Here is a 12,035-nt window from a genome sequence, read left to right on the forward strand (position 1 = left end):
CAAGTGACTCTTCACGACAATTAACTAGCAAAAAGCTGGACGTGAAGGTTCAAGTAGCAGAGTACCAGCCAAGCGAGTGAGGAAGCCCGGAGTTGAAGCCTTATTGCTGGCGCACACACACACACACACACACACACACACACACGAAATAACATGTCATCTCTCAAGTATAAATTACTTCTTTTTAAGAAATCTGGGGGGGGCTGGGGAGATGGCCTACTGGCAAGAGTGCCTGCCTCATATACATGAGGCCCTGGGTTCGATTCCCCAGCACTACATATACAGAAAATGGCCAGAAATGGCGCTGTGGCTCAAGTGGCAGAGTGCTAGACTCGAGCAAGAAGAAGCCAGGGACAGTGCTCAGGCCCTGAGTCAAAGCCCCAGGACTGGCCAAAAAAAAAAAAAAAATCTGGGTTTCTTTTGGGGGGAGTAATTTTTAGAGCTCTAATTGTGTTTTAGATATGAGGCCCTTGTCTGATGCAAAACTGGAAGGAAAAAAAAAACTCTGCCTGCCATTCCGTGGACTTTCTGTATTTCTTGTTAGCTGAGTCCCTTGCCACAGAGAAGCTCTTCAGTTTGATGAAATCATTTACCCAGGCTTCCTTTGATTTGTTTTGATTCTGGATCTTAAGAAGTTTCAACCAGGGCTGGGATGTAGCTCAGTGGCAAAGCGCTTGCCTAGCAAGTGCAACGTCCTGGGTTCGATCCCCAGTACCAAAAAAGAAAACACACACACAAAAAAATACAGTTAAAAAAGAAGTTTCAACCAATACCTAGAAGACCTAGTGTTGAACCTACCTCGTCCTGTAACATTTCCACAGTATCTGGCCTTACACTGAGGTCTTCGATCCACTGAGAATCGACTCTGGTGCAGGGTGATATAAGAGTGTTAGTTTTTTGCACATAAATTAGCCAATTTTGCTAGAACCATTTGTTGAAGAGGCTGTGTTCCTTCCAATCTGTGTTTTGGCTCCTTTATCAAACCTTAGGTGGGAATGGGGCTGTGGGTTCATTTCTGGGTCTTCTGTTCCATTGGTCCTCAGGCCTATTACTGTGCCAGTATCATGCGGTTCTTGTTATTATGGCTTTGTAATTCAGCTTGAAGTTTGGTATTGATATTCCTCCAGCACTGTTCTTCCTGCTAAGGATTGTTTTTGCTCTTCAGGGTCTTTTATTATTTCATATCATTTTTTTTTTCTGTGAGACTCTTTTTTTTTTTTTTTTCCAGTCCTGGGCCTTGGACTCAGGGCCTGAGCACTGTCCCTGGCTTCCCTTTGCTCAAGGCTAGCACTCTGCCACCTGAGCCACAGCGCCATTTCTGGCCATTTTCTGTATATGTGGTGCTGGGGAATTGAACCCAGGGTTTCATGTATACACAGCAAGCACTCTTGCCACTAGGCCATATTCCCAGCCCCCCATATAAAATTTTTTATTGCTTTCTCTATTTCTTTGAAGAAAGTTGTTGGGATTTTGATGGGTATTACATTGAATATGTGAATTGCTCGGGGCAGTATTGCCCCAGTTAGAATGGCCGTTATTAAGGAAACTGACAATAACAAACGCTGACGAGGATGCAGCCAAAAGGGAACCCTATTACACTGTGGGTGGAGTGTACACTTGTCCAACCACTCTGGAAAGCAGTGTGGAGGTTCCTCAAAAGTCTGAACATAGAGCTCCAGAGGCATATGATGTGGAGTTACCTTCTCTTTGACCAACACCTGGTCAACATCTCATTTCACTTCCTCTGTCCACATTATCTCCAGCTGTGAAACGCTTTGAACTGCCCACTTTTTTTTGCCAATCCTGGGACTTGAACTCTGGGCCTGGGCACTGTCCTTGACTATCCTTGAGCTTTTTGCTCAAGGCTAGCACTCTACCATTTGAGCCACAGCGCCACTTCTGGTTTTCTAGTGGTTAACTGGAGATAACCTCACGGACTTTCTTGCCTGGGCTGACTTTGAACCTCAGTCCTCAGATCTCAGCCTTCTGAATAGCTAGGATTACAGGTGTGAGCCACCAGCGCCCAGCTTTTTTTTTTTTTTTTTTTTTACTGTTTTTAACACTTTGGAATGCCTACTGTAGACATTAACAGTTCTGTGGATCCATAGGAAACTCAATTCCTTCCTCTCTGCAAGTATTTATAACAGATAGCGAAGGACTGAGCAGCACCTAGGAGATTAGTAAAGCACACCTCTGGGTGTGTCTGTGGTGGAGTTTCTAGAAGAGAGAAACTAAGCAGCACTGCCACCTCCCACGGGTTGTGGAGCCAGATGGAATAAAAGGAAAAGAAGGGGGGCCCGGGGCCCCGGGGGCTCACAAGGGGCTGAGACTCGAGGAGCACAGTTCAAAGCCAGCCCCGGGCAGGGAAGTCCATGAGACTCTTATCTCCAATAGACCAGCCAAAAAGCCGGAAGTGGAGCTACGGCTCAGCTGATAAAGTGCTAGTCTTGAGCACAAAAGCCCAGGTCCTTCGTTCAAGCCCTAAGACTGGCATTTAAAAAATTTTTTTGAGTAAAATGGAGTAGTTGATATTGGAAATACCACATGTGGAGTTAAAGCAATAGCATAGTAAAATAAATAAGTTGAAAAAGCTTACCTTACCTTAATATACATGTAATTGCTACTAAGCAATGTAAACTTCTAAACAGAAAAATTGGCCATATGGAATTATCAACTGTAGAAGTAGGTCAAGCTAGGTGTTGGTGACTCATGCCTGTAGGTCTAGTTACTCAGGAGGCAGAGATCTGAAGATCACTGTTCAAAGCCAGCCCAAGGAAGAAAGTCTATGAGACAGTTATCTCCAATTAACCACCAAAAACAAAACAAAACAAAAAGCTGAGAGTGAACTGTGCCTCAAGGGGCAGAGTGCCGGCCTTGAGCAAAAAAGCTAAGGGACAGTGCCCAAATCCTAGTACCACCAGGACACACACACACACACACACACACACACACACACACACCACAAATTTAATTGTGAACCACAAACCGTCATGGTCAGATCAATACAACTGAGATAATATCTACTTTATAAGGTTTCTGTCAAATGAATAATGTGCATCATAGATCTGACCAAAAAAATCACATACATGAGCTATGAGGACAGGCTAATCCCCTCCCGCTGGCCTTTGGGATGGGATGTGGCCAGTCCTTCCTCTGATCACTCTCCTCGGGTCTCTCTCCCCCTCCGTCTACGCCCTTCGGGTCTCTCTCCTCCTCGGCCAATGAACATTGGTTCAGAGGAGGAGGTGCAGACTTGAGCTTTTTCAGATGGCAAGTAGCCATCCAGCAAGAGGAGAGGCTGGAATGAAATGGAGAGTTACACCTGATGAGAGGATAAGTACGATCCCTGAAACGTTTGCAGGAATGGTATGTGTGTTTGTGTACACCTCTGCGCACACACATGTGCACGTGAACTCCACGTCGTGGTGTGGACCACAATGACCACGGCGTGCTTCTGGGCGCTGCCCCTCCCTGCGGCTTCCGAGGGCGCGTTCGCCAGCTTCCCTGGGCGGGAGAGACAGGGTCCCGTCCCCCGCCTCCCTTCCTCAGACGGGACGCACGGCGGGACCTCCCACGAGAGGCCGGGCTCGGGCTGTACCTCTGGAGTGACACGGGGGAGCTCCTGGTCACAGAGACGGTCCGCGCAGGGGAAGGGAAGCGCCGTGACCACGCGTTTCCTGTGGCCGGCCCTGCCTCTCGCTCGCTCGCTCCCTCAGCGGCTGGAAGGTCAGCCCCGCGCTGTCCCTGCTGGAAGGTCAGCCCCGCACCGCCCCGCTCCGAGGATGCGCGGGCTCGCTGTCCCTCTGCTGCTGCTGCTGCTGTCCTCGGGGGCGGCCGCCGGTGAGTGCCGCCCCCCCCCCCCGGGGTCTGTCCCCACCACGAGGGCGGGCCCTCGGCGGCGCTGGCTCTGCTCGCCCACGGGACCCGTCCACGCCGGTAGTGGTGTGCGGGAGCACGGGGTGGGGGAACCCCAGAGCCGGTGGGAGGAAGCGAGGACCCTCGGGAAAGAAGCGCATGATGGACGTCCTCCCTGGTGCAGAACCACAGACGGACAGTCGTGTGATGCACAGTCCCGGGGCCCTTCCTGGGCTACGAGAAGACCAGGACGGGGCCCGGGAGCTCATGCTCCGCACGGGTGTGCGTGCGTGTGTGTGCGTGTGTGCGTGCGTGTGCAAGGAATCCGCTGTCCGCATGGCTTCTAAGGCGGGTGGGGGTTGCGTCCAGGGGAAGGGAGGAGATGGAACAGACCTGAGAGGGCGCTGGCCCCAAGCCGGGGCCGGGATGGGGCGCAGGGGAGCCGCCCCCCCCCCCGCCCCGTCGCGCCCGTGTGGACGGCCCGCGCTCTCCCGCCGCAGAGGAGATCCTGGGGGGCTCCGAGTGCAGGCCGCACTCGCGCCCCTACATGGCCCACCTGGAGGTCGTCGGCCCCCAGGGCCACGCGCACCGCTGCGGCGGCTTCCTGATCCGACGGGACTTCGTGCTGACGGCGGCCCACTGCGCGGGGAGGTGAGACGACGTGGGGGGGGGAGGGTGTCACGCCCGGGCCAGGCGGGGACGTGGGGCTCCGCGACCGCGGCCGCGTGGGGAGACGCTGAGCCTCGTCCCTGTGAGGACAGGGCCCTGTCGGGGGGCGGAGGCCCTGTGCAAGGTGGGAGACGGGGCTCGCGGGGCGCCCCCCCCATCCGTGCTCCGGCAGCCGGGCCTCCGTGCAGCCCTCCCGGAGTGAAGGCCCCCCGCCCCGCCCCGCGGCCCGGCTCCCTCCCGCTGCCCCTGGGGGTCCCGCCCGCCCCCCCTGCCCGCCCCCCCATCTCCACGAGACGCCACCGAGGGAGTCAGCGACCACAGACCCCTCGGGAGGCGCTCCGAGCCCGCGCTGCCCCCCCCCCGGGAGGCGCTCCGAGCCCGCGCTGCCCCCCGGGAGGCGCTCCGAGCCCGCGCTGCCCCCCCAGGTCCATCACCGTCACGCTCGGCGCGCACAACACCACGGAGCGGGAGGGCACGTGGCAGCGGATCGCGGCCGAGCGGCAGTTCCCGCACCCCGGCTACCGGCCCGGCCGCGTCGTGCACGACATCATGCTGCTCAAGGTGACCCGCGGCCCCCCCCCTCGGCGCCCTCCGCCCCGCCCCCCAGCCCCCCCCACTGGGCCCCGCCCGCCCCCTCGGCGCCCTCCGCCCCTGCCCCCCAGCCCCCCCCACTGGGCCCCGCCCGCCCTGACGCCCCTGCCCCCCGCCCTGCCCGCCCTGACGCCCCTTCCCCCCTCCCCCCCGCCCTGCCCGCCCTGACGCCCCTTCCCCCCCGCCCTGCCCGCCCTGACGCCCCTTCCCCCCCCCGCCCGCCCTGACCCCCCCTTCCCTCCCCCCCGCCCTGCCCACCCTGACGCCCCTGCCCCCCCCGCCCTGCCCACCCTGACGCCCCTGCCCCCCCCGCCCTGCCCGCCCTGACGCCCCTGCCCCCCGCCCTGCCCGCCCTGACGCCCCTTCCCCCCCGCCCTGCCCGCCCTGACGCCCCTTCCCCCCTCCCCCCCCGCCCTGCCCTGACGCCCCTTCCCCCCTCCCCCCCGCCCTGCCCGCCCTGACGCCCCTTCCCCCCTCCCCCCCGCCCTGCCCGCCCTGACGCCCCTTCCCCCCTCCCCCCCGCCCTGCCCGCCCTGACGCCCCTTCCCCCCCTCCCCCCCCGCCCTGCCCGCCCTGACGCCCCTTCCCCCCTCCCCCCCGCCCTGCCCGCCCTGACGCCCCTTCCCCCCTCCCCCCCGCCCTGCCCTGAAGCCCCTTCCCCCCTCCCCCCTGCCCTGCCCACCCTGACGCCCCTTCCCCCCTCCCCCCCCGCCCTGCCCGCCCTGACGCCCCTTCCCCCCCGCCCTGCCCGCCCTGACGCCCCTCCCCTCCCCCCCCCCCCCCCCCCCCCCGCAGCTGAGGGAGAAGGCCGCGCTGACGCTGGCGGTGGGCCCGCTGCCCCTCCCGGCCCGGCTGCGCCCCGTGCCCCCCGGCAGGCTGTGCCGGGCCGTGGGCTGGGGGCGGACGAGCGTGGGGGGGCCCGGCTCCGACGTGCTGCGGGAGGCCAAGATGCGGCTCCTCCCGGCCTGGGCCTGCGGCCACTTCGCCGGGTTCCGCGGCGGGCGCCAGCTGTGCGTGGGCAGCCCCGCCACGCGCCGCAACGTGTACAAGGTGACCCCGCGCCCCGCCGCGCCCGGGGCTCGAACCCAGGACGCCCGGGCGGGGAGAGAGGGCGGGCCCCGAGGACACGGTCCGGAGGAGCCGGGCGGCCGGGCTGACCGCTTGGCCTCCCCCCCCTCCCCTCGCAGGGCGACTCCGGGGGCCCCCTCCTGTGCGCGGGCATAGCGCATGGTGTCGCGTCCTACGTGCACGTGAGCGCCAGGCCCCCCGCCGTCTTCACCCGCATCTCCTACTACCGGGACTGGATCAACAGAATCTTGAGGGCGAATTAACCCCGGGGCGCAGGCCACGCGGAAGGAGCCCGCGGCCCGGAGCCCGCCACCCCCCCCCCCCCCCCGGTGCCGCTCGCCTGGGCCTGTCCCCGGCTCTAGCTGATGTCCCCCCACCTCCCCGAGCCGCAAGAAAGCGCCCACAGGCCGCCGTCTCCAGAAGGTTCCCACCGCTCACAATCCCCCTAAAAGTCTAATAAAGATCCACGCTCCGCACTCGAGTGTGCGTCTCCTCTCCACGCCGCGCTTTCCTCTGCGCACCGAACAACCTGATTCCCAAGCCAAACAAGCCTAAGATTCGGCAGGGTGAGTGTGTGTGCGTGTGTGAGTGTGTGTGTGTGCGTGAGAGAGAGAGAGAGATGGGCAGACATAGAGATAAGACAGAGGGACACAAAGACAGCGAGAGACAGGCACAGAAGAGCAGAGAGACATCAAGACAACAGAGACAGGGAGAGACACCACAAACTTGTTTACAAACAAGATGTGGAAACCTCTGGACCCCCCCTGGCCTCTCCCTGCTAGACACCCATAGCAATATCTTCTCTCTACCACCAAGGTGAAGCAGCCAACGAGTCCGCGAGCACGGATCGCTGATCCCCAAGGAGTAGGGACGCACTCTGTGGAGGGCCATTGGATTGACACAGGGAAACTGAGCTCACTGTGTTCAGCTGACTGCTTCTGGGTGACACAGTCTATGTATAAGATCCGTAGATCCATCATTGAACCTCCTTTTCCATAAAATGAGCCCCTGTGTGTGCATGTAATAAGTACTGGGCGGGAACAAGGTTAGTGAACTCGGCAGCCTTTAGGTCCTCAAATGATGGGGCTGGCAGAGAAGCTTCAAGCCGAGGAGAAACACTCACCTCCAGGGCTGCTAGGATAGGCATCTTTGCCCTCCAAAGTAGAAGGGGTCTGACCCTGTCCACCCCTTCCCAGTGATCTTGCTAAGACGCTGCTGCAGGTCAGGTGATCAACCTGAGTCAGCCTTGGCGTGAGACCAAAAGTGCAGATAGGACCCGGAGATTCGGAGAACCGTCCTGCTGCCAGATGCCAGGTTCTTCCGTATCTGCCAAGATAAAGTGGAGACTTCTCCCCACTGTAGGGAAGAGCTTCACACAAACACCATGCCGTTACCAAAACAGTTAACGCTTCTTTGGATTCCGCAAAAAAAAAAGTGGAGTCAGAAGACCTGAAGCCGTGATACACACATACACACACACACACACACACACACACACACACACACACACACAGAAGGAGGAAGGGAGGGAGGGAGGGAAGGAAGGAAGGGAGGGAGGGAGGGAGGGAGGGAGGGAGGGAAGGCCGGCCAGGAGTGGCGCTGTGGTTCAAGTGGTAGAGTGATATAGCCTTGAGCAAAAGAAGTTCAGGAACAGCACCCAGTCCCTGACTTCAAGCCCCACGGAAAATAAACCTAAAGCAATGAAGGACGAGGGCTGTAACTCACGTGGTAGAGCAGTGGCCCAGCAAGCGCAAGGGCTGAGTTCAAACGTCAGTATTGCCCAAAAAAAACAGGAACAAATAATGAAGCTTGACATAGGAAAGAGAGAAGAGAAAAGCATGGCAGAGGTGGAAAACTGAGTCCAATCAAGGATACAATGGAGACCTGAGGGTAGGAAAGTTAATGACACGCCAAAACGCAAAGACTTCATTTCCTCCGACTCACTGGTCCAGAGCCCAGCGCACTGACTGACACGGCCCAGCCCAGGGCAGGGATCCGGTGAACTCCACGTGGGAAGGGCTCTGTCGTCCAGCAGTGGAGACGTGCTGCTGGGCTGTGAGGAGCCGGCACTGGCGCTGGATGGCGGTGAGGGTTTGTGACTGCCCCCTCTGGAGACGCACTTCACTTAGGGGCCTCGGCTTTGATCGCAGAATAAGAATTTCTGGACAAGTCATAATGGTAAGAAAACGTGGCAGTGATTTATTAAGTGAACGGGCAGGCAAGCAGAAGAGTGGTGACACAGAGTGTGCGTGCTCTCAAAGGCAGCGAGAGCCGGGAGCGTGGCCTAGCGGTGGAGTGCTCGCCTAGCATGCACGAAGCCCTGGGTTCGATTCCCCAGCACCACATGAACAGAAAAAGCCAGAAGTGGCGCTGTGGCTCAAGTCGTAGAGTGCTGGACTTGAGCAACAGAAGCTCAGGGACAGTGCTCAGGCCCTGAGTTCAAATCCCCAGGGCAGGCAAAAAAAAAAAAGGGGGGTGGGGCTGGAATCCACCTGGCACTTTGACACCAGGGATATTTATATGCTACAGGCCAGGCCTGCCTTAAAGTTATGCTCCTCATCACGCTCGGTGTTACGCCTTCACCACTGGGGACCGACCAGCACATTACACACATCACCATCATTTGGGGGCCATATAGATTTTAAATGAGTGTTTATCCTTGCGATGGAAGGCATTTTACCACATACGTTTATCTTTTGAGATAAGCACTTTGTGCCAGGAGGAGCCATTTTTCTAAGTATTTGCTTCTCCAGGATACAGGTCTTTTTTTTTTTTTCTTGCCAGTCCTGGGTCTTGAACTCAGGGCCTGAGCACTGTCCCTGGCTTCTTTTTGCTCAAGGCTAGCACTCTGCCACTTGAGCCACAGCGCCACTTCTGGCCATTTTCTATGTATGTGGTGCTGAGGAATGGAACCCAGGGCTTCATGCATGCTAGGCGAGCGCTCTACCACAGGCCACATTCCCAGCCCTGCTTGTCTTTTTTCTGATGTCCTTTCTCAGTTTTTAGAGCACTTACTGTGGGGCCAGCAAGTGAGGTCAGATGGAGGAAGCTGTTCCTGCTCTTTTTTTTTTTTTCTTCTTGTGTCGATACAGCAGCTTGTAAAGGAGGGGAAGGGTTAAACGAAGAAGATAGTGCTGTGTTTGTGAAGACAGTTCCTAAATCCCTGGCTGCCATTCGCCTTCTTTTCCCTCGTCTGTCCCCTACAATGGCGTTGGTCTCTGAATCCTGAAGGAAGTGGAAGGGTGAGTGGTCTCCCAAGTTTGCTTTCAGGTGAGTTGTGTTTTGAACTCCTGGCTGTCACTTGCCACGTCTCCTCGTTCTCCCGAGTCTCAGCCGCGGCAGGGGCGCCTCTGGACGAGCCCCCAGCAGGGGAGATTGGATTGTGAGTGGCGAGGCGCTGTTCCCACTGCTTGCTCCCCCCCCCCGCCTGGCTGGCACTGAACGCCAAAGGCATGTTCTCTGACCTTCGTCCCTCCTGGGCAAGGTGTGCACGCGTGCCGGCGTGGGGACTCGGGGCCTGCCAGCCACGGGCACCGACGGGACGGGACGCACGCCCCGCGCACAGCGAGAGGGAAGGCGGGCTGTGCTCACGGGCGACGGCGACAGATGGAGGAGAAGGATGCCAGGAGTGACGGCAGTCGCCCCGGGCCGCCGGCCAGGGCCCATCAGCCCAGCCCCTCAGGAGGCCGAGAGCTGAGGGCCGGGGTCGGAAGCCAGCCCGGCTCTGAGCTCCCAGGAGCCACCAAGAGAGGCTGGCGCATGAAGCTGGCGGGGGAGAACTCTCCGCTCGCTCCGTGTCTCCTGGAAAGGATCTGGCCTTCGGTGCCTTCCCTGTAAGCGATCCGTGACTGAAGGCTCTCCACGGACACCGCCTGTGGCTGCCTTCCCTGCACCAGCTCGCTCCGCCGGCCCCGCTGGGGAGGCGGGGAAAGTCGTTTAGAGATCTCCGTCCAGATTCTGGGACCTGTGGCTTGGGCAGTTATTTACCGAGCCCACGGTTTTGATTAAATGACAAGAAGCTTCCGTCCTTACTCAACCTCTCAGTATTTCCGACTTCTTCGGCTCGCTGTTGTACAGGGGTTCTGGTTTTGTTCTGTGGATTTGAGGCGACCAAACGCAACGGAAGAACTGGTCGTCTTCATTGGGGTTCGTCGCCTCGTCGCTCGTGGTGTCATTGAGCAGATAGCCAGGCAGCTAAGATCTCTGCGAGATCTCAGGGCCGCTCGTTAGATGGGAATCTGCCGTGGTCTTCGGCCAGCACATGACCTTATCTCCTCTGCTGGGCACGCTGCCACAGCGTGGCTTGTTCCTGGGGCTTTTCCACTCCAAGGGCCTGTCTGCCAGGTGCCGGCAATGACAGGTGGCACACTCACACAGGATAATTTGGGGAATGTTTGCAAAGGGAGCAGGAGAGAAGACACGTCTAGGGTGGGAAGCAAGCTTCCAGAGGAGGGTGATGCTCTATTTCCTCACTGGGGTACTGGTTATGTAGACAAACACAAAGACAACGGGGAGTCGGAGTTGTAACTCGAGTGGTAGAGCACCTGCCTTGAGCAGAAAAGCCAAGTGCAAGTGGAAAGCCCTGAGTTCAAGCCCTAGTACCAGAAAAAAAAAAATGTTTAATTCTATCCCTTGTCTCCTTAAGCAATACCATCTGAGTTAAATTAAAAGCTTTACTAATCTCATGTGTGTTACTTCTTAGACTTCTCAGGCAGGTTGGTGACGCACCAGAGAGGGAGAGGACAGGCAGGGGAGCGATAGTTGCTGAAGTCGTGGGAAAGATGAGGACCAGATCACCGCGGGTCTGAAGTTCTTTATAAGGTTTTTGGCTTCTACGCTAAAAGCAGAATACACATTGGAGAACTCTGAGGAAAGGATTGGCATAACATACGTTTTTGAAAGGGTCATTCTGCCTACCATTTGGAGAATCATAAGGGACCAACAAGAATCAGAGCCTGGACGGGGCATTGATGGCTCACACTTGCAATCCTAGCCATTCAGAAGGCTGAGATCTGAGGAGCACAGTTTGAAGCCAACCTGGCAGACAAATTGGAGAGACCCCTATCTCCAATTATCCAGCCAGAAGCTAGATGTGGAGGTATGATTCAGCCTCGAGCAAAAGATCAGGCGAGGCCCTGAGTTTAAGCCCAGTACCAGCACAAAGTATAAGTTTTTTTAAAATGTAAGAATAGAACATACTAGCCAGGCATTGGTGGCTCACACCTGTAATCCTAGCTACTCAGGAGACTGAGATCTGAGGATCACAGTTCAAAGCCAACCCAGGCAAGAAAATCTGTGAGACTCTTATCTCCAATTACCCACCAGAAAACTGTAATGGCGCTGTGGCTCAAATGGTAGAGCACTAGCCTTGAGCTGAGGAGCTCAGTGACAATCAGTGACAATACCCAGGCCCAGAGTTTGAGCCCAAGGACTGACAAAAAAATAAAATAAACAAGAATTATGAACTTGGATGGGAATATGGCCTAGAGGTAGAGTGCTTGCCTCCCATACATGAAGCTCTGGGTTTGCTTCTCCAGCACCACATATACAGAAAAAGCCAAAAATGGTGCTGTGGCTCAAGTGGTAGAGTGCTAACCTTGAGCAAAAGAGCAGCTCAGGGACAGTGCTCAGGCCCTGAGTTCAAGCCCCAGGACTGGCAAAAAAACAACAAATAAACAAGAATTATGAACTTATTGAATTATGGATTTATTAGCGACAGAGCCTACAGAACTGCTAACAGATCAGCCCTGGGAGAATGGAAGAATCAATGGTGACTTTCAATTTTTCCCTCAGCAAATAGAACCACCACAAGTACCCTTTGCTAAGACTGGGAGAACTAGCAAAAAGCAAAA

General features: G+C 57.1%; 1 protein-coding gene across 1 annotated transcript; it reads left to right on the forward strand.

The window, feature by feature from the left end:
- The first annotated feature begins 3,782 nt into the window (after window positions 1-3,782).
- On the forward strand, window positions 3,783-6,454 carry LOC125345052 (mast cell protease 2-like). The gene is made up of 5 exons (XM_048337303.1): window positions 3,783-3,840; window positions 4,356-4,506; window positions 4,950-5,085; window positions 5,911-6,165; window positions 6,303-6,454. Exons 1-5 carry the CDS (start codon window positions 3,783-3,785, stop codon window positions 6,444-6,446), a joined length of 744 nt encoding a protein of 247 aa, XP_048193260.1. The 3' UTR covers window positions 6,447-6,454.
- The last annotated feature ends 5,581 nt before the right edge of the window (window positions 6,455-12,035 follow it).

This window comes from Perognathus longimembris, unplaced genomic scaffold (genome assembly GCF_023159225.1).
Source record: "Perognathus longimembris pacificus isolate PPM17 unplaced genomic scaffold, ASM2315922v1 HiC_scaffold_5241, whole genome shotgun sequence".
Taxonomy (NCBI): domain Eukaryota; kingdom Metazoa; phylum Chordata; class Mammalia; order Rodentia; family Heteromyidae; genus Perognathus; species Perognathus longimembris.